Genomic DNA, 22,910 nt, shown 5'->3' with positions numbered 1-22,910 from the left:
GCAGAGTGGTGCAAGCCTGTAAGTGTTCCAGCACTCAGGAGAGGCAGTGGTGCAAGCCTGTAAGTGTTCCAGCACTCAGGAGAGGCAGAGTGGTGCAAGCCTGTGTCCCAGCACTCAGGAGAGGCAGAGGGCCATAGCTTTCAAAGTCATCTTCCACTGCAGTGAATGTGAGGCCAGTCTGTGACCTAGACCCTGACCCAGAAAAGAAAATCATACCAGAGCAAATGTTTCCCGCCCCAGGAACCCTGCAGCTGAAGAACACTCTATGCTTGGTTACTGCAATTTCTCTCCTGTCACCCTGGTCCTTAGTTGAGGACGAATGCAAAGCAAAACCTCAGAATAATCTCTAGGATCCATGGTGGCTTATTTTTGGAAAGTCTTCTAACTCTCCTGTGGGCTCCTGAATGACAAACATTCATCATAGTTCATCTGGCTTCCAGTCTCCTGGCTGGTGTAAGGTGTCGTCATGTTCTAGCCCAGATACTCTTCCCTTACTGGAGATTTGTAAGGCTGCAGAAGCCTGCCTTTGTGTGGAGACCAACAACAGTGTACTGGGCTCACTCCTCAGTCAGATGATCACTCCAGCAGCCAGGGTCTCTCAGCCCTCCAGCCTCCAGCCTCCAGCTCCAGTCCTCCAGCCCTCCAGGCTTCCAGGCCTCCAGGCCAGCTAACGGCCAGGTCAGGGCATCAGTGCTCTGAGCCCTCCAGACGCCTTTGGGTTGAATCACCCTCCTGCATGATGCTGCCGGGATGTCTCCCTCTGACACAAGCCTCCTCTGTGGGAGAGCTCAGAAGCGAGATGAAGGGAGGAACTAAAACCCGAGGAAACCCGGCAGGCAGGCTCCCTCTTAATAGGTTTTGTTTGTTTTTTTCCCCCACTTTTTTTTTTTTAAAAAATAGAAGAATACTAAGTAACCAAGGCTGGCCTTGTGCTCACAGCAATCCTCCTGTCCCAGCCTCCCAATGCTGGATTCCAGGTATGCACCAGATACTCAGTCCTCCAAGTCCTTTTTTTTTTTTTTTTTTTTGGTTTTTCGAGACAGGGCTTCTCTGTGTAGTCCTGGCTGTCCTGGAACTCACTCTGTAGACCAGGCTGGCCTCGAACTCAGAAATCCACCTGCCTCTGCCTCCCAAGTGCTGGGATTAAAGGTGTGCGCCACCACCGCCCGGCCCTCCAAGTACTTTTAAGCGACTTCCAATTGTCCTCAGACACTTAACTTCCTGTGTTAGAGGTGGCACACTCAGTAGAACAGCCTCCCATGGCCTCTGTGCAAAGCTAAGAACAGCATGAGGTAAACGTCAGGTTATGAGCCTCGGAGGGACGGTAAGGCTGAGGGGAAAGAAATCCTGCTCCCCTCGGCGGGATAAGGAAAAGGGTAACTAGACAGAATGACAAGCTCTGAAGAGGGACTGAAAGCTCACTCAGGGCACGTAACAACATTTACACAGACCAAAGCTTCTGAAACTTCTGAAGCTTCAGGTTATGTAAGTCAAAGTATGGGGGTGACAAGAAAAACTGGCAATAGTAAAACCAGGAACAAATTGAAAATTAAACATGTACTGAATCTGAGGTAGTTCAGGCAGTGTCATATGACTTCACTGTAGCCTTGGCTCTGAACACACATGGGCACGCTGTGGTGTGCATATCAACATGCAATGAAACATCAATGGATCTGCCTCAGTGACTAACAGCACTGCTACTCTCCAGTTCAGTTGCCAGCACCCATGTCAGCTGGCTCATAACTGACCTGGAAGGCCAGTTCCTGGGGATGTGGTACATAGTACCCTCTGCTAGTCTCTGAGGGCAAACACATACCTAATACACATAGGTATAGGCACAGAAACATTTACACTTATTTGTTTTTTATGTGTATGAGTGTTTTGCCCGCATGTATGTATAAGCAGTATGTCTGGTGCCCATGGAGGTCAACAGAAGGGGTCAGATCCCCTGGAACTGGAGTTATGGATGGTTGCCAGCCACCACCTAGTGCTATGAACTGAACCCGGGTCTTCTATCAGAACAAGTGTTCTTAACCACTGAGTCATTTCTCTTGCCCCCTCATAAATTAAAAAATAAAACCACTCAATAAATTTTGTTTTACAAAGGCATGCCATCCCCATCTGGATTTAGTTTTTTTTTTTTTTTTTCTTTGATTGGTTTTTCGAGACAGGGTTTCTCTGTGTAATAGCCCTGGCTGTCTTAGAACTTACTCTAAAGACCAGGCTGGCCTCAAAACTCAGAGATGCCTCTGTTGCCTGAATGTGGGGATTAAAGGCATGTGTCACCATGCTTGGCTATTTTCACTTTATAAGTTGGTTACCCGTCATGCCACAGACCACTTTAAGTAAAGAAATGCCTGTTCTGTAAGCCTCCCACTTCCATGGACAAATGTTGGACACAGCTGTCTTTTTACTTCCTGGTGTTTGACTTGGCTCTGCCCTCCGAACCCACACTGTACTGTAAATGTTACAATGTTTCTGCAGAAGAGTAACATTGCCAACTTGAGCATCACTTACATTTGGTGTCAGAACATGTGTTTTGTTTTAGAAAACAAAACATGCTAGAGAGATGGCTAGGCAGGGAAGAGCACAGACTGCAGAAGACCCAAAACCACCTCCTAGAACCTGCACTGGGTGGTTCACAACTGTCTGTTGTTCGGGGTCTGACTCAAGACACATGTCCACACACATATACATATTTTAAAAAAAAAAACAATAAATATATTAATATATATGTGTGTGTATACACACACACACAAACACAGAAGAAAACACAGATTTACTTCCTCAGCTACATACATAGGAAACAAGAATTAGGTCCCTGAATCCCTCACAGAACCTTTGTCCACCAGAGGCTCTGGCGTTAGCCAGTCAGGTCAGCTGTGGTCAGGCCTAGCAGACATCTCTAACTCCAGTATGTGCAGTCTTTTCGGGAATACCTTTGGGATTTTTGTCTGCCCGATCCCTTTACAAGTTTATCATAGCATTTTCAGTTTTGTTTTCTTGAGACAGGGTCTCACTCTCTAGCTTTGCGGGACTGAAACTCCCCTTGTAGACCAGACCAGCCTCAAACACACGCTCGACCTGTTTCTGCCTCCAGGTAATGGAAGCAATGGTATGTGCCCACTCCTAACTTTACTGTGGCCTTTAATGGCACCTGATGAAACACACTTATGCCCTCAGAGGTGAGCCATGACTGCTACTTGAACTTAGTGAGCATGGCTCACCTTCAGGAATTGGAGGAGCCTGGCGACTCTCCCTAGTCCAGAGTTCACATTTGTCTACACAAACAAAACAGCTTTTCACTAATTTAAGAGGGAGGCTAGACCCCTGGGCAGACATCCCCACTCATCATGTGTTAAGACATTGTTCTCTGTAGATTTATTTAAGAGGAGAATGGACTGAAAAAGAATCCTCTTTGTTCTGTGTGTGTGTGTGTGTGCTGAGAAAAGATAAGGTCTCTCAACAATAGTCTTTTATATGCTCCTTTTAAGGACTATCCTCCAGAAGTAATTACCGAAGAACTCCAGAACCTCATGGCCCTCCCGTATAAAACTTGCACAGGGGTGCTCTCACCTGGGAAAGGAGACACATACCTAATTTGGGCACTGGCTGTGTATCCCAGAACTGGTAGCTTCGTTTAGTGGCCTCCTCCATGGTTTTGGCGGGTCCCTGACCCACTGAGAACAGCTCAATGGCCTTCTGTATTTCCTGGATCCTCTCTGCTGGCAAAGAGTTCATCTGGGCAAGACAGTTGGAGAAAGAAAAGGCCCATTGTGTTAGCAAGACTTAAGATTCACTGTCAGTTCAAGAGTTGGGGAGGCCCTGCATGGTGAAGCACGCCTTTAATCCTAGCACTGGGAGGCAGAGCCAGGCAAATCTCTGTGAGCCAGCTTGGTTTACACAGAGAACTCCAGGCCAACCAGAGCGTAATAACGAAGCCCTGTCTTAAATAAACAAAAAGAGTTAGCTTGGTATTGGAGTACAAGTCTGTAATTCTAGCTCTCAGGAGGTAGAAGCAGGAAGATTAGAAGTTTGAAGAGCCAACCTTAGCTACACGAGACCAATAGTTCAGAGCTATGGGGATAGCTCTGTTGGTAAAACGTTTGCCATTCCAGCAAGAGGCCCTGAGTTTGATCTCTAGCACCCTCATAAACAAAAGCTAGCAATGGTGGTATACACCTAACTCCTCTGCTGGGGAGGCAGCACTAGGAGGACCCTAAGGGCCCGCCGGCCAGCCAACTGAGGCAAATCACGGAGCTCCAGACTCAGTGAGAAACCTAGCCCAAAACAAGGTGATGCCGGGCAGTGTGGCGCAGGCCTTTAATCCCAGTGAGGCCAACCTGGTCTACAAAGTGAGATCCAGGACAGCTAGGGCTACAGAGAAACCCTGTCTTAAAAAAACAAAAACAAAAACGAAACAAGGCAGCACGTGATTAAGAGCAAACCCACACTGCCCTTGGGCTTCCACAGAGCATGTGCGACACTAATGACCAAGTGCACATGAACACGTAGCCAAGAGCTTAAAAGTTAGAAACACTACCCAGAACACGGTGTGGCTCTTTAGTCCTAACCCTAACAAACGGAGGAAAGAGTAGTTGAGAATTAGCTACTGGGTGCTACCTTTGGCATTTTGTTGCTTTTTTTTTTTTTTTTTTTTTTTTTTTATCTTTTTGGGGTTTTGTTTGGTTGGTTTTGTTTTTTTGTCTTGAGATGGGGTCTCATTACGTGGTGTTGGCTGGCCTGGAAATTGCTGTGTAGCCCAGGATGACCTCAAACTTTGCAGTTCATCTTCTTGCTTCTGCTAGCGTGACCAGTGTGTGCCGCCACACTTGGATTTCCTATAGTACTTCTCCCTGTCCCCAGTCTCGTGCTGCTTATAGCCAGATGCAGTGATATAGGTTCGTAGTCCCAGTACTTGAGAGGCCCAAATACGAGGTCCAGAAGTTCAGGCCAGCATGGGCAACGTAAGACACTGTCTTAAAAATACAGGGGGAGTGGGAGTGGAGAGGCGGCTCAGCAGCACTGGGTTTGATTTCCAGCACCCATGTGGCTGCTCTCAAGTGTTTACGACTCTGGTCTGGGGATCTGATACTCTCTACTGACCTCCACAGACCCCGTACAGCTCTGGTGCACAGACATACAAGTAAGGAAAACCTAGACCCACAGAAATAATCAAGCCATCCCCTCAACTACGATCCTCATTACAAGGAGTTTTAATCCGAAATTTTGAGACATATGCAGAACCCCACACTTCTTCACATGCAAGGTCTAAAAGCATAGGCATTTTTTTCAAAAAGTAAAACTGGAAACTGACAAATGGCTGATCAGGTACTTCCTGCTAGGTCGGATGACCCGAGTTCAATCCCCAGGACCCGCACAGTGGCGAAAGAGCACCAACTGCCAACACTGTCCTTGGACTTCTGCAGGGAGGCCAGGGCACATGTGCCTCCCCCACATGAATAAGCATGTGCATCCACACACAGACACACCTATAACCCCCACACAGAGGAAAACTGGGTGCTAGAGACGTAGCTTAGTGGCAGAGGACTTTTTTTGTATGTGCAAACTGGGTTTGAGCCCTAGGATCCCAAAACCAAAGATAAAACAAAGAAAAAAAAAGTGATTACCTATTATTCTACAAGTTATTCTTTAAAAAGTATGCCTTAGGTCAGGCACAGTGGTACATACCTTCAATCCCAGTACTCTGGAGGCAGAGGCAGGAGGATCTCTGTGAGTTCTAGGTCAGCCTGGTCTACACGGCAAGTTCCAGGCAAGCCAAGGCTACCCATGAGACAGCCTCAAACCTATGCATGAGAGGAACCCAGGCGTGTAGCTCAGCACAGAGCACAGTCAGTGTTTTGGAGGCTCCAGGCTAGACCCTTAGTCCAGCAATCGCAGTGTCTTAGACCTGCTAGGTGGGAAGACAAGACTACACACTGTGCTGTCAAATGTACTATGTACACGCACCGCAGTGTATCCACCTAGTCCATGGTTAGTTAACTGATGAGCGTTCTGACTGGTTTGCTCTTTGACTGTACTACTGTAATGCAGTGCTTCTCAACCTTCCTGATGCTGTGACCCTTTAATGCAGACCCTCATGCTGTGGTGACCCTCAAGCATAAAATTATTTCATTACTACTTCAAAACTAATTTTGTTACTGTTATGAATTGTAACATAAATATATGATATGCAGGATTTCTAACATGCAACAGGTTAAGAACCACTTCTGTAATGCCTTTTTTAAAAATTAGTCTTTTCTATGTGTGTGTAGGACCCCACCGTGTGGGTCCAGGGGACTGAATTCAGGTCATTGGCTCGGCTGCACAAGACTTAAGATCCAGAAGACCAAGAGCCATTGCTTCACGAAGTAGGGGCTGTCACATTCCTACTCCATGGGACCCAGCACATGCACAAGCTATATGCACCCGTGACTCTGAGGGTACTGTGCTGGGGGGGGGGGGCGGCGGCGGCGGCGGTTTGGTGTAGCCTATGGGACCTTTTAAGGTACTGAGCACTGTTTCATCACCAAAGTCTAAGGCACAGGGGACAGACAGCACTGGATAGCTTCCTTCTTTAAATAATACGACTGGAAATGAGCACTTTAAACCAGTCTTCACATGCACCTCAAAACTCATCAGTCCTAAGAAAACCGTCTCTTGTTACCTTCACAGGCTGGTCCTGGGTGGACTCCATGTCATTGCCTTTCTCTTTCTTCTTCTTTTGTTTCTTTTTCTTCTTTTTGGCTCCGGTGTCATTGGCTGGACTCAAGCCACTGTAAGACAAAGTAAACACTGATGGAGGCTCCAAAACAAACAAAAAAATCAAATGTTTTAAACCACACCGACAAAAGGCTTTTATGTAGAGCAGACCTTCCTTAATCAAGCCTGTTGGCTTCTTCAGAAGCTGCCTAGAGAATCCAGCTCCCAGAAGGGGCATCTGGAGGACATGAGCAAACACAACTCCCTTCTCCACTCCCACCCCTCAGCTCCCCAGGGAAGAGACACTGTGCAAAGCATGTCCTATTGATTTCAAAGGATCTTTTCTGTTCTTGCATTCATTCATTCATTCATTCATTCATTCACTCACTGAAACAGGGTCTCAATCAGCCAAGGCTGTCCTCCAACAATGACTATGAACTTTTGATCCTCTTGCTTCAGCTAGAGAATGCTGAGATTACAGACGCTCCACCCACCTGGTTTATGGGGTTCAAACCTACAGGGCTTCCTGCCTGCAAAGCAGGCATTCTACCAACCGCACCACACTTTCAATCCTTTCTTCTTCTTCTTTTTTTCTAAGATAGGATTTCTGGCTTGGTACCTAGTATGTATCTTGGGCTGGCCTCAAACTTATAGCAATCCTCCTGCCTCAGCCTTCTAGGAGCTGAGATATACCTTTAAGCCACCACAACCTTTCTGGGAGGTGGAGGGGTATGTACTTATTTCTTTAGATTGCATGGCTGCACTAAAGACTATGCTCTCTCTCAACACTGGGTTGGGAGCACCGCTTCCCCAGGGCCCTGAATTTAAAAGGACAGTCAAAAGACAGTAGTAGTGTTTTGGGAATCCTTTGCCCTATGTTTACTCAGATTTTCCAACTAGACATAAAACAGCAGACAGTATGGAAAAGAGAGCCTGGTGAAGAAGGAGCTAGCTTGACATTACTGCACTCCATGCACCAAAATGGTCTAGGAAGACAAGGGCCTGAAGTAAACATTAGGTAGCAAGCCTAAGCGGTCATTGATGGCAAACCCAGAACTAGGAATCCTGGGAAAAATCAACCACAACAGCCTCACACAGTTAATTCTGCCACAGACAGATGAAACCTCTGTGTGTGTGGAAGCAGGAAGGCTGCTTTTCCTCAGTAAGACATGGCAAAAACAGTTTCCTAGCTATGTTAAAAATATCAAAATTAGACCAGCCGGGCGGTGGTGGCACACACCTTTAATCCCAGCACTTGGGAGGCAGAGGCAGGCGGATTTCTGAGTTTGAGTTTGAGGTCTACAGAGTGAGTTCCAGGACAGCCAGGGCTACACAGAGGCTCCGAGTCCCAGGCCAGTCCAGAAGAAGTTCTCAGCTAGCCTAGACACTGTTTAAAAATAGTAATAATACATTTTTTTTTAATCTAAAAAAGAAAAAAAGTTATCTCAGGCTTTCAAAGGCCTTTGTGATTATCTGAGTATTAACTCTGTACGGCAACTGATCAAAAGCTATCTGTGGTAGTAGGTATACAGATACAAAGAGAAAGCAATTTGTTATTACATGCTTCCATTTCTTGGGCTGAGGCTGTAGTGCAGGGGCAGAACACTTGCCTAGCATGCTCTAGACAAGAGGTTTTATCCCCAGTACTGGAAGAAAGGAGGGTGGAGATGGATCTGGCAGACATATACCACCATCTCTCCAGCTCCAGCCCCTCTTACTCCATACCCAGGGCACTCAGGAGACTGCAGGAGCTGAAGCCAGGGAGCCATAGTAAGGCTGGCAGTTCTCTGAAACGGGCATATGGTCAGCAAGTCTGGACACAAATGTATCTAATAAGAACTCTATTAGTGAGACAGAGAAGGCACAACGCAGAGGGAGGCTGAGGACATTCAGAGATGGAAAAGGTAAACCTCTAAAATCAGATGCTCAGCGAATCCTCCAAGGCCATAGCAAAGACCAGGAGCCATAGTTACTCATGAGCTCAGAGAACTGCCTCTCAATAACCCATCTTATCATCCAATACAGTCCCATGTAGAGCCCGTCACAACTCTGGCCTCCTTAGCTCAGAGATGTTCTCTTTTCAGTCTCAGGATTGTGTGTAGTACTGAAAAGGTATATAAAATACAGTTAATGTGTTTCAATCTTATCCGTTTATAGAATGAATTACCAGGGTACTGTGTAGGAGTTAGTGTAAAAATAGTTTTTATTTAATTCTGTGGGAACAAGTCAAAAGGTAAAGAAACGATGCATCCAGGTGTGCTATCTCATCTCTGGGAAACAGACACAGGATCACTGCCAAAGGTTCAAGGCCACCCTGTTCTACATAGGGAGTCCCAGGCCAGCCTGGGCTACACCACAAGAGTGTCTCAAAACCATGAACAAACAAGTATAAAAAGCAATACATGTTAGTTATCAATGAGACATTTACTAAACACAATTTTCCATGGGAATAAACAGCCCCTCTCGACTGCATTGTCTTCACAAAGTGTGCCAATCACTAGAGAAGGTCTTCCTTGGATGAGCATAGTGGCACAAGCTTGTAACTCAGGTTCCTGGGAGGCAGAGGCAGGGAGATCATTAAGTTTGTGGTCATCTTGGTCTACAGAGGGAATTCCAAGCAAGCCAAGATAGATGGCGAAACTGTCAAAGAAAGAAAGTCGGCCAGTCAGTCTACCTTCCTGGGCCCTGTCACACACTGAGCCTTGCTTCTGTGGGAAGACCACAGATTGTATGTACTCTTGTTCTGGTTTTGGTGGTTGAGTTTGTTTTGTTTTGAGACAAAGTCTCGCTATGTCGGCCGGGCTGGTTTTCAATTCAAAGAGCTCTTCCCGTCTCTACCTCCTAAGTGCTAGGACAAAGACACACACAGCCATGTCACACAGCCATGTCACACAGCCATGTCACACAGCCATGTCACACAGCCATGTCTGGCTTTGTCTTTTAATTTTATAATTCATTCTACTGAGGTACTGAGCCACAACTATGAGAACACAGGAAGTCACCATGCTCTTACTGACAACAGCCCCCAAAAGCGAGACAAGCGAATCAGAAGAGACACCAAGGAGTCTAGTGCTATCCAACGCAATTATAATAACTCACTCCTAAGCTACCACGCTCAGAGGCTTTGCGAACGCGCCTGCTGGAGGGACTGGAAACCACCTAAGCAGCGAAGGCCTACTACTTGGAAGGATGAGACAAGACTGCTTGAACCCAGGAGATTTAGGCCTGAGTCTTGGTTGAATATTCCAGGGCATGTCAGAATTTAGCAAACTGAAACAGAAATCGCTCATAAATACAAGCTAGAGACAGACCAGAAGCACACACTACAGCAAACCAAAGTTTAACTTGGTCCTTTCTGTCCAAAACACAGGGCAGAGAACTGGATGAAATCTGTCCTTGGAAGGCAAGAAGCATATGCTATGGGAACTAGCATATGAGATGGGTGTTCACGCAGAAAGGCTGCTGGTCATAGTCTGGAACTAATTAAAGGCCTATTTATTCGATATGGCTAAGTGTTTTATTGGCATGTGTATGTGCACCCTGTGTGCCTGGTGCCTATGGAGGTCAGAAGAGAGCGTCATATTCCCTGGAACTGGAGTTATGCATGGTTTGAATCAACATGTAGGTGTTGGGAACCGAACCCAAGTCCTCTGCAGAGGAGCAAGTACTATTAACCGGTGAGCTATCCCTCCAGCCTACTAATCACATTGTAAAGCAAAACTGATCAACTTAAGTAAGGTTGGGCGCCCTACTTTATTCCTAGCACTTGGGAGGCAGAAGCAGGAAAATATTCAGGATAGCCAGGGGCTACATAGAGAGTCAGTCTCTGTCTGTCTGTCTGTCTGTCTCTCTCTCTCTCTGTGTGTGTGTGTGTGTGTGTGTGTGTGTGTGTGTGTGTGTTATCAAGTATAGGATGAACTGGAAGAATGACAGATCCAGGGCAGAAGAAAAGCCATTAGGCCATTAGGAAATGTCATCTTAAGAGCTGTCCCCAGAGGGACAGGCCTTTAATTCCAGCTACTTGGGAGCCTGAAGCAGGAGTTCAGGGCCAGCCTTGGAAACCCAATAAGACTATTTCAAAAAAAAAAGTACATCAACAGCCGGGCGGTGGTGGCACATGCCTCTAATCCCAGCACTTGGGAGGCAGAGGCAGGCGGATTTCTGAGTTCGAGGCCAGCCTGGTCTACAGAGTGAGTTCCAGGACAGCCCGGGCTATACAGAGAAACCCTGTCTCGAAAAAACAAAAACAAAAAAAAGCTGTTGAGAAGGCTTAGCAAGGGGAAGTCCCTGGAGTGCAAGCCTAGTAAACTGAATTCACCCCTGAGATCCATGTAAAGGTGGGAGGAGAACCAGCTCCACATGGCTGTCCTCTGCCACGCACACTGGTATATGAGAGACAGGCTCTTACACTGTATGTAGTCTGTATGTAGCCCAGGCTGATCTTGAACTCATGGTGATTCTCCTGCTTCATCTACTGGAATACTAGGATTATAAGTATGAACCACCAGACTCAACTAGAAATGTCTTTAAAACAAAACAAAAACAAGGTCTCTCTGTATAGCTCCAGGCTGTCCTGGAATCATACATAGACCAGCCTAGCCTTGAACTCACAAAGATCTGTCTGCCTGTGCTTTTCTAGTGATGGATTTAAAGCCATGTGCCACTACACTCCCCAGAAATGTCATTTTAAAATAAAGACCCTAAATTTTAAATCCAAACACACAAGAAATCTTATGGATGCTCTTGTACAAAATCAGGGCAGGAGGAGGAGATGGAAAATGAGCCCCCGTGCTTCTAAAATAGAACAGCGCCGGGTGCATGTGGGCGGGAGGAAAGGGCGAGCTGACAGATGAGCAGAAGGAGCACAGAACTTCCTGACAACATGACAGGTCCATAACACGGCCTCCTCTCCCTCTTACAGGACGAAAAACACTCAGATGTGTGCCTGGGAACTAAAATCTTTTATTATGGGGGAAGGGCATGCTGACTCCAGGACCTCCAGCCTTGGGAAGGATCTCACAGCAATCTGCCTGTTGCTTACATGAGGCAACCTGGTCACCAACTAGCCAACCAATCACCAGGAACAAGCCACTCTCTAAAGACATGGGGCCCTTTCTCCCCTGTGTTACCATCTCGTCCAGCGGTTCTCAACCCTCCCACTGCTGCAACCCTTTAATACGGTTCCTCATGCTGTGGTGTCCCCCAAACCATAACGTTATTTCATTGCTATTTCACAACTGTAATTTTGCTACTGTTATGAATTGTAATGTAAACCTCTGATATGCTGGATATTTGATATGTGACCTCAAGGGGGTCCTGACTCACAGGTTGAGAACTACTGCCCTATAGGACATATCCAGGAAGCCCCCAAAGTCACGTTGACTGTCTTCTCATCCAGGAATGAAGCCTTAGTGTAACAGAGCAGGTGTCAGATGACGGAGAGGCAGGCATGGTGGCTCATGCCTATAGGGTCAGCACTAGGATGCTCAGGCAGGAAGACAGAGAGTTCCAGGTCAGTCTGTGCTGTGTGTGGAGCATGAGGCACGCTTCATTCTGAAAGCCATCTGACTCCTCCAGCTCTCACTGACATCTGCTTTAAAAATTATAATCTTCTAAAACATCATATACATACAATTATTTACATAAAATGATGGGTTTCTTTCTTTGCTTCCCAGTGATTTTAAAAATGTTCTGAGTGTGGAGGTCACACCACACAGCTGCTCTTCACAGCCCCTCCCGTTACCCTGCACACAGTGAGCAGTTCAACGGTTTATGCTTGCCTGATGCTTTCTAGGCACAATGGACTAAAATAAAACTCAGAAAAGCTACAGACCCAAAGAGGTCAGTGAAACATCTCTAGCGCTGTTTGCACAGACAGCTGGGCCAACATTCTGAGAAAGCCAGGAAGTGCTGTGCTCTTCTGGGCCTCGGTTGAGATTTCAACCGCCGACTTCCTGACCACTGCCTCCCTTAGGTCATCCTATCCTGGAGGTCAAAGCAGAGAGCGGCACTGGCGCTACTCAAACCATGTTGTCTGCAACACCAGCTGCAGGTCTACGAGAATAAAGTTCAAAAAGTAAAATCTCTAATTGTTGGTCACAAGTTTCCTTCTTTTGCTTTGTGATGGGGACTCATCATGGCAAACCTTGAACTCAAGATATTCTCTCTCTCTCTCTCTCTCTCTCTCTCTCTCTCTCTCTCTCTCTCTCTCTCTCTCTCTCGTTATTTATTTATTTAGGTATATGAGTACACTGTAGTTGTCCTCAGATACATCTAAAGAGGGCATCAGATCCCTTTACAGATGGTTGTGAGCCACCATGTGGTTGCTGGGAATTGAACTCAGGACCTCTGGAAGAGCAGTCAGTGCTCTTAACCGCTGAGTCTCTCCAGCTCCTCAAGATTATCTTTATGGCAGCCAGCTCTTGTGTGCTGGGCATGTGGCTTTATTCTCTTTTTTCCCTTTTTTTTTTTTGACATGGGATCTCACTAAATAGCCCTGGCTGTCCTGGAACTCACTCTGTAGACCAGGCTGGCCTCACAGAGATCTGCCTGCTTATGCCTCCCAAGTACTGAAATTAAAGGCCCATGGGACCCTACCTGTCTTTAATTTTTTAACTTTATGTGTAAATGTGTATGTTTATACTTGCGTGTACTTCGGAGACCAGAAGGAGTTGGAGTCCCTGGAACTGGAGTAACAAGCAGTTATAAACTTCCTGATGTGCATGCTGGAACGGAACTCAGGTCCTCTGGAAGAGCAGGAGGAGCTCTTGACGGCCAAGCCACGACTCCAGCCCCCAATTCTCTGTCTCTGAAAGCTAGAAGCTAATTCTTGGAACTATAATGTAAGTTTTCCACAGAAAGGTACTAAAGTAAATCCTGACCTCTAGTTCTGATTTTAACATTAGGAGAACCCTTTGCAAAGGAAGTTACCCTTGGGGCTATGACAGAGTCCCCAGAAATCCTTAGGGCTGTGACAGAGTCCCCAGCAATCCTCGGAAGAACAGAGGGATATTTACAAGGACACTCGGGAGGAAGCCAGGTGACATATTCTCTGTACTGCTGTGGTCGCTGGATCACTGGATATCACACCCCAAACTCTACATATCCCACCAAGTAGTTAGATCAGGGGTGCAGGGCACAGATGGCTCAGCAGGAAAAATGCCCACTGCTAACCCTGAGGACCTGAGTTTGAACTCAGGATCCACAAGGTGGAATGCAGACAGCTGACTTCCTTTGAGATGTCCTTTGACATACACATGTGTGACTGTGGTACATGTGTACATTCACAATTACACAAACTTTAAAAACGCAATTTAAAAAAAAAACCCAAAAACTTAATTGTGAATCCTACATTACTCTGGCCCCAGAGCCCCAGAGGCACTAGGAGGGTAAGAAGGCAGGAACTGCAGAGGGTCACTTCTACTGTCACCTTTGACTCTGTGGATGTTGAGCGGGTTCCTGTCATGGAGGAGGGCTGTTTGTGAGAGCGTGCAAAGACTATGATATGACGGAAGAAGAGCCGGGCCAGCAGGGCTAACGGAAAGCAAAACTGAACTGAGGAGATAGGCAGGGAAATTCAACAGCTTGTGTTTGTCTGATACATTGGGACCCGGCAAGTCAGAGCTCAGACCAAATGCTATTCAGTCCTCAAACCATGTCCAATGAAGGTGATCCAGGCCTGTCAATGAGAGTTTAAAAGGCTGGCCAGCTCCACTGCTACCTAACTCCCTGTCTGAGAAAACCCACAGGTTGCTGAAGAGATCAAAAGAGGCCTCTTGCTGCTACAGGGTGCAGGAGCTGGGAATACAGCGCAGTGGTTGTCCTGACCCGTATCAGCATCACCATCAGCATCACCAAGCCAGGATACAAAAACCATCCCCAGAGGAAAACACACCCCCAAGTTCATCCTCTAGTGTCAGAGGATGAGGCAGAGGCTCACAACAGAGTTAGAACTGGCTTCCTAGTGAGGTGAGAGCTTGTGAGCACACACTAACAGTAACCACCGTCTCCCTTCAGCTGCTCCTCAGTCAGCAGCACTAGACAAACTATGAGGCTAGGACTGCTCCTGGCAAGGCACACCAGTTGTTAGTTTTAGGTGCTTACTATAGAGAACACTGCATTGCCTGTGCTTTAAGGGAATAACCACAATTCTCCTCTGAAGAGTCAGAAAGTGGCTTTAAGAGAAGAGCTTGCTGAAGCAGGGACTGTGGCTCATGCCTGTAATTCTAGCCCTAGGGAGGCTAAGGCAGGAGGATCACAAGTCTGAAGCCAGCCTAGGATACAAGCTGAGACTGTCTCAATAAAACAGAATAAAATAGACAACAAACAAAAAGAATGGAGGTACAGATGAGATAAAGTGGTTAGAGGTGCTTGTGGCCAAGTCTGATCGCCTGAGTTTGATCCCAGGATTCAGGGTACTTCTGACTCCCACAAGCTTGCTATGCAGACACAAAACATTCACACAATAAATACACAATACGTAAATGCAGTAAATTTGTTTTTAAATAAAGATTTTAGGTTTTTAAAAAATTGGGATGAAAAAAACTACAGAAGCATCTCTCTAAATCCCCTAATCTCTGAACTCCAGAGAGAAAGGGTTAACTGGCAGCCTGGCAAAGCTGACAAATTTTGGAGTGAGCATATTAGCTCAACAATGTGGGAGATCAGCAGAAGCAGCCTGCCAGGGGCAGCCGTCCCCTGAAATAGGCCTCATCTGCTTTTAGTTCCTTTCACTCTCCAGTTTCTTCTCTTTGAAGCAGCTCTTGATTAGTTTCTTTTTAAACTGCCATTTAATTAGGAAATGTAATTAGAAACTTATTTGATAGCGGTGATGAGAGTTCTCTTCACTTCTGCTTTGATCTAGTTTTGAAAAACCAAAAGCTGAAGAGAGAGATGGAGCAAGTGCCTGGCAGACCTTCCCAAGTGCTCCATGCAGCAAGAAGCCAACAAAGAGCCTGGACACAGCCGCTCTGAGACAAGAGGAAGAAAAAGCAAGTAAGGAAAGCTTTGCAGAGTTTACCTTCTGTCCTAGTTGCAAGCAACTGTCAACCTGGCACAGCCTGGAGTCATCTGAGAGGACAACCTGGATTGAGGAACTGTCTAGATCAGATTGGCTTTAGGGCATGTTCTGAGTGCTGAAACAGGAGAGCCCAGCCCACTGTGGGCAGCACTATCCCTAGGCAGAAGGTTGCATAAGAAAGAAAACTAGCTGGGGAGCAGTGGAGTACATTTTAATCCTAGCACCTGGGAGGCAGAGGCAGGTGGATCTCTGTGAGTTTGAGGCCAGCCAGGTCTACAGAGTGAGTTCCGGGACAGCCAGGGCTACACAGAGAAACCTTGTCTCAAAAAAAAAAAAAGAAAAAGAAAGAAAAAGAAAAAAAAAGAAAAGAAAAGAAAACTAAGAGCCCAGAGAAATGACCTAGCAATCAGCACTAGTTGTGCTAGGCATGGTGCCGCATGCACGTAATCCCTGCCCTTGGGTGACAAGACGCAGGTGGCGCTCTTGTGAGTTCAAGGTGAGCCAGTGCAAGTTCCAGGTCAGCCAGAACTGCATAGGAAGATCCTATCTTTAAAAAAGTCCTAGTGGTTCTTCTAGAGGACCCAAATTTGGTTCTTAGCATCCGTACAGGGTGATTCCAGGGGAATGGCTGTCCTCTTCAGGGATCCGTAGACAGCAGACACACATACATAAGTAAGTGTGAAAACAGTGGAGGAGCACTGGCCAAGCACAAGTGAGGGAGTGAGCCCCCAGGCAGTGTTCCTCCATTGTTTCCATCTGCTCAGGTTCCTGTCCTGACTTTCCTCAACAATGGACCACAGTTTCCCTTTGTTTAGTTATTTACATTGTTTTGAAATGGTCTCACTCTGTAGCTTCAACAGCCCTCAAACTCCAGGCAATCCTCTGGCCTCGGCCTCCTCAACACTGGGACTACAAACACATGCTACAATACACACGAGCACCTTTTCTTAAGTTTCTTCATAGGTGACAGTATCTTTTGATCAGGGCATGAGGAAAAGCCCTAAGATAACATTTCAAAAGCAGAAGAGCATGGCAAATATCACCGTGGGGAAGGTACCAGCTTCAGAGCCTGAGAATGTGAGTTCCATCCCTGGCACCCGCATGCTGGAATGACAAAATGACACAGTAGTCTCTCATCCTCACAGATGCCTGCAGCGCGTGTGCACCCACATACACACACACCCAGTATGCGGCTCAGAGGGTGTTGAGGGCTCACTACCATATGTAACTTCAGGTCCAGGGGACCGACGCCCTTTCTGCCCCCCTAAGGTGTGCATGCGTGCACATACACATAATTAAAAAACTTTAAACTAAAAGTAAAAATTTAAAACAAGAAAAAATACAGGCAAGAAACGGTGCAAAAAGAAAAGGGGATAGGGGAGGCTCCTGTAATAAACTGGAAGGTGGCCGGTTTCTGTATTTCAGCAATGTAGGTGTGCTGAAGGTGGGCAGGCCTGACTGATGACTACCTGACTACCATACAAGCCATCAGAAAGGCTGCAGGTGGCGGCATACTTGCAATCTCAGTGCTCCAGTGAGGAGACTCAGGCAGACGTGAAAACCACTTGGAAGCTTAAGAGTAGTGAACATGCACATAACAAGATGGAAGGAGAGAACTCGGCCCCCAACACACACGCGCGCGCACACACACGCGCGCGCACACACACACACGCACACGTAAGATTTATTGTCGAAAGTATGTATATAAAAAAAAAAAAACTAAGACTGGAAATGTGCCCACAATCTTAGAACTAAAGAAGAGAAAGCAGAAGAACTAGAAATTCAAGATCGTTCTCAATACAAAATGAGTTTGAGGGCTGCCTGGGTTACACGAGACCCTGAACTAACTAACCTTAGGCCAGGCACTTGAATATTTGCCTTCACTCACTAACACCTACTAAGCACTAGGCATCCACAGGACATGAGCCTTGCTCTCACTTAATAGCCCATGAGACGGAGACCTGGACGCACTCAGAAGTTATTAAAACAGCATTCATTGCTACAATAAAGCTACAAGGATGGAGTTTGTAAAATTAAGGGAAGGCAAGCTGGGGAAAACTAGCTGGGGAAGACATGAAGGAAGAACAGGAAGGGAGAGCTATATCTTAAATGTTCCTCTACCCTCAGAAGCAACCATAGATAAAGAAACTTTCCCAAGATCACAACTATTGAGTACCTTAACCAGGTTTTAAAATGAAAGGTTCCATTTTGTTTTTGTAGATGGAATCTCACTATATAGTCCTGGCTGGTCTGCTACATAGACCAGGCTGGCCCTGAACTCACAGAAATCCACTAGTCTTGCCTCCAGAGCACTGGGATTAGTGGACTGATTGCAGCAACACACCTATAATTCCAGCACCTGGGAGGCAGACTCAGGTGGATCTGGCTTGGTGAGGCCAGCCTGACCTACAGAGGCCAGCCCAGCCTACACAGAGAAACCCTGGGGCCTGGGGGTGTTGCACTACCACACCCTGCTCAAAGTGGGTATGGATGACTCCAAAGTTCATACTTTCCCCAGGGTGATGCTGTCTCTTGACAATAACACTTACTTTGCTTTGAAAGTTAGAGGGAAATGTTAAGTCTATGCATCAGAAGTAGACCTGTTTCTGATCAGGACCTTCATTTGACACGTGCCACCCGCAAACTACTTCATCTTCACGGACCCCATAGATCTGGTATACTAATATAATCTGCTCACTCCAGCCATATCCTGTAGTAGAACACCCCCGGGGGGCACTCCTGAAGATTCTGGGGAAAGGGAGCTATCACTCTGTGGTACCTCAACTAAAACAAAGAACTTCCTGGCAAATAGGATTTTCTTGGTTTTCATGCTTGTGATTGAACACCAGGGCCTGCGACATGGTGGGAACACACTCTAGGGCCAAGCTATACCTCAAGTATAGCTTTACTCTTGGCAAAGTTTTGCAAACTGTGGTTTTTCAGCATAGAAAACCTATAAAAAAAAATAAATAAGTAAAAAGACTAACATTGGTTCAGGGTGACATTTTCACTGATTAGGGCAACATTTTCACAGAGAAAATTAGAGCAATTACAGAATGAAGAAGGAAAAGGTTGTGCTTCCACTTCTGAAGGGACTTCACACTCAGCCCTTCATCTGAGAGATTTTTCCCTCAAGAGGCCTGTCCTGTGTTCCTCCAGCATCTACTTCCTCTCCTCAGCTCTTCCATCCCTCGGAATGGCTGGCTTAAAGGAGGCTGTTACAGTAGATCTGCTGTGAATTACAGCAACTGAACAGTCATAAAAAATCAAATTTGGCGAGCTTCCTTTTCTGCCACATTCTTGTGATTTTTTTCCCCCCATGCTGGTTAGAGAACAAGAGGCTGGATCTTTTTTTAAGCCTAAAACTCACCATAGTCAGATTACTGGTCATTTAATCCTTTGCTCAGCCATCTTTAAGATAGAAGAATAAATAAATAGAGTGTAGCCAGAGGTTACGACCTTTTACCTTCACCTCAACTTTAACTGGGGAAAGGGGGAAGCTAAGAGCTGCTTCCTTACAGCTAATGACAAGTTGGCTATAACAAAATCTGGCTATACAATCCAGACTAACACACACTCAGACAACCACACACGACAAGTCTCTGCACAAAAAATATACATATGTATACATACATACATACGAATAGGGTGGGGGCATTTAGGGTGGCAGGAAAATAATGTGAACTTAAAAACATCACTCCCTGTGACTAGCTTACAGATGTACTGATTTGGAAAAACAAAGAAAATATAATTCCTCAAATATCTGGCCCATTTCTTCTTCTCTAGTAACAAAACACAGCAACTACTTATAGTAAGACCCTGACCTACACAGTGGCGTGTAACAGTAATCCTTATACCTGAGAGGCAACAACATCACCCCAAGTTTGGGGGTCAATCTGTTCTACATTGTACGTCCCAGGCTAGTCATAGCTACACAGCGAGAACCTGTCTCAAAAGACAAAACAGAACAAACAAAAACCCGGGAAGAACCTATAGTACAAGATGTGCAGCAGTACTCGACAAATACCACATGTTCTCCAAGAAGCAACATCAGTTTGTTGAAGCTTTGAGGTACTTCATTAAATTAACAAAGTAAAGGTACAATAAAATTGACTGTAATAATACCAACCGATTATTTGAGGCAACAGGCACTGAATAAATCAAAACATCACATCGCTAATAACACAGGATTCATTGTGAGTTTATATTTTGGAATTGTCTGGCAGTTATATTTACAACATAATTATATACATGGCTTGTATAGCCTAGTGAATTTCCTCATTGACCGTGAACTACCACAAAATGTTTTATTATTAGATTATTGCTAGTCACGTTTTCTCATCCACCTTTGTAAGTAACGTTCCTTCTGAGCTGCAGTTTCTAGATTGCTCTGCGTTGTACTATTGAAACCCACCGTTCAAAATGTTCTTTTCCCTCATCGTGACTGAGGCAAGGGAGTGGTACACTACACAGAACTTTTATATAATAAAAGTATTGCATGTCTCCGACCCTTCTTAATACTGAGCACCCATTCTGGTAAATGACAAAGGCAAAAACCAATCGCTAGGCAGGATCTTAATGACTTAGCCAATAAGAACATGGGGGTGGGGTTAGACTAAGCTCCCGGTGACTTCCCCGCACCCCAGATACCCAGCTTGTGGGAGACCGGACAGGAATTGGGCTACGATGATCTCGTTACCTCCTGTTGTGGCTGTTGTCCTCCTCGTTCTCGCAATCGCTGCAGTGCTCATGGCCGTTTCCATTCCCTTCCATCATCAGTGGCAGCGAAGGTGCCGGCAGCTTCACTGCTGTCTCACTCTCATCCGCCATCTTGAGTTGCGAGAGCCGGACTCCGCGCCCCGCTACATGGAGGGCTCCTATTGGACAGGGGAAATACGCGCTGTCTTCTGGGTTTTGTAGTTTGTGTGAAGAAATCTGCCACTAAGGGTGGCTTGTTCTCAAGAAACTGTACCGATGTGGACTACAAAACCCAGAAATCATGAAGGGACGCTGCCTTGGGGGGAGCGGGCAGCAATTCCAGAAGCCCCTAGGTTCAGCCGCGCTCTGAGACGAAGGGAGCTATACGCCTGGCAGGGTAGTCGCGGGGCATGCTGGGAGTTGCAGTTCCATGTTGAATTAGAGTTTCACCAGTGAAGGGCTTGCAAAGTCCAAGGTTTGCAGCGCACCCTTGGTAATCACCGGGCCACAGGTGAGCCGTTATCGGCTACCGTTAAGAACCGTTACCATTCCTGGGTAAGTGAAAGACACCGAGGTCCATGGCTACGATTTTGCAGGAGCTCAGATGCCCTCACAGAGGGCTTTCCTACCAGAAGCCAGGTTTGCTCTCAGCTGCCTTCCCTACTCCAGCCTTTAGGCTTGGCAAGCCTGGGTCTTTGGAAATCTAAAACCCGGAGGCAGTGGATTGAGGAGTGTGGAACACTGACCCTGGGCCAAAAGACTTGATTGCTTGCAAGCGAGACTTACCATTTTTTTGGTTTCTAGTTTTGCACTGAGCTCTTCGTCACATTGTCTCTTTGATTCCCCACTAGAACCTTCCATTAGCATGTCTTTTTTTTTTTTTTAAGGTTATAATAATTACATCATTTCCCCACTTCCCCTTTCCTTTCTCTAACCCCTCCTATATATAACCCCCACTTTGCTCTCAAATTCATGGCCTCTTTTTCTTTAGTTGTTGGTGCGTGTGCGTGTGTGTGTGTGTGTGTGTGTGTGTGTGGTTTCCTAAATATATAAATACAGCCCGGTCAGTACGCATAATGTTGTATGATTTCAGGGCTGATGTGCCTGGGAAGAACTATTTCTTCCCCCAATTTTAGCCTTCCTTAATTGCCCGAAGTTCTTAGTCTAAGGTCGAGGCCTTGAGAGCTCCCCTACCCCCAACATGAGTCTTTAACGAGCACTTACACACCAGGCTCTGGGGGAAGGCTTTTTGTACATGAATTCATATCATTTTAACAAGCTTAGAATGTGTATGCCGTTATTATTCCTTTTTCACAGATGAAAAGACTGTTCCAGAAAAGTTGGTACATTGTTTGTAGGTGGCAAAATCTGTCTATAAATCTGTATCTACCTACTCTATTCCCTCTGTAATTCTTTACCGTCACACCAGTCACAGTGTTGGATCCAGGCAACTGCCAAGGAAAAATCAATTATAGGAAGGTAATTGCGGGATCTATCTTAGAACTGCCTGAATGCTTCAGTCCCTCTGATCTTTGTCCTGTAACTTAACTAGCTAATCTAATCATAATCCTGAGAAGATAACCCAAAGACAAGGGCTTAGAGACTTCCTATTTGTGTTGAGTATGGTGGGTGGTGAGAAACTAGTTCTTACCATCAGAGAGCTGCATGGCCAAAAAAGGGAAATGACCTTTGCCTTTGCAAAACTGAACAAGGGAAGGAACAATTCCCCTCTGGCTCACAGAAAATGTATAAAAACCACAGAGCTAAATACAGCCAACTCCTCTTTTTGGTTTTTTTGAGACAGGGTTTCTCTGTGTAGCCCTGGCTGTCCTGGAACTCACTCTGTAGACCAGGCTAGCCTCAAACTCAGAAATCTGCCTGCCTCTGCCTCCCAAGTGCTGGGATTAAAGGCGTGCACCACCACTGCCCGGCGAGCAGCCAACTCCTCTTACTTGAGGGCAGGCCCAGAGAAGTAAATAGACTCCAGAGATGCAAACCGTCCTCGGTCATCTCTGTGTGACTTTGGGAAGCAGTCAAAACTGCCCACTTGGGCTCAGCGGTCATCTATGCTCATCTCTTCAGGACCAAGACTACTCTTTTAACACAGTGCCATATTAGCATTAGGGCTAAGTGGTAGAGCACATGCCTACCATGTGTAAGGGCCTGTGTTCACTATGCACTGCTACATCCAGCATATTCCACTTATTTCTGTGTGCATGTGTACATGCTTGCACTTTGACTCACTGAGCCACCTCACTGTCTGGAGGTTAACTCTTCTATTGTCTCCTTTAACTTAGATGCTCTTGTAAAGTAGACAGGAGAGGGGGGGCTTGAAGGAAACAGTACATGCCCCAAACCTCCGTGATGCTCAGTTGTAAAGCTTAAATGAGATCCCACATCTATTCTGAGCCCCAGGCCTGTGTTGTTGGCTTTTGCACAGACATGTTTTATGATCGAGGAAGAATGAAGATGGAGGTTTCTGTGGGCCCTG

The 22,910-nt window shown here is 46.1% G+C and overlaps 2 protein-coding genes across 2 annotated transcripts in view; one reads left to right on the top strand and one right to left on the bottom strand.

The window, feature by feature from the left end:
* Positions 1-20,931, bottom strand: part of Nmt1 (N-myristoyltransferase 1) — a 35,469-nt gene extending 14,538 nt beyond the window's left edge. Inside the window, exons 1-3 of the mRNA XM_028780357.1 lie at positions 20,421-20,931; positions 6,668-6,776; positions 3,597-3,741 (exon numbers count right to left, since the gene is read on the bottom strand). Of these exons, the coding sequence (XP_028636190.1) occupies positions 3,597-3,741; positions 6,668-6,776; positions 20,421-20,551 (385 nt within the window). The 5' untranslated portion in view covers positions 20,552-20,931. The remainder of the gene's footprint in view (positions 1-3,596; positions 3,742-6,667; positions 6,777-20,420) is intronic.
* Positions 20,854-22,910, top strand: part of Dcakd (dephospho-CoA kinase domain containing) — a 33,988-nt gene continuing 31,931 nt past the window's right edge. Inside the window, exon 1 of the mRNA XM_028780359.1 lies at positions 20,854-20,974. The gene's annotated coding sequence lies outside the window, so the exon portion shown is untranslated. The remainder of the gene's footprint in view (positions 20,975-22,910) is intronic.

This window comes from Grammomys surdaster, unplaced genomic scaffold (genome assembly GCF_004785775.1).
Source record: "Grammomys surdaster isolate TR1022 unplaced genomic scaffold, NIH_TR_1.0 371, whole genome shotgun sequence".
Taxonomy (NCBI): Eukaryota; Metazoa; Chordata; class Mammalia; order Rodentia; family Muridae; genus Grammomys; species Grammomys surdaster.
The sequence above is the reverse complement of the archived record's forward strand: the minus strand, read 5'-3'. Positions and strand labels throughout refer to the sequence as shown.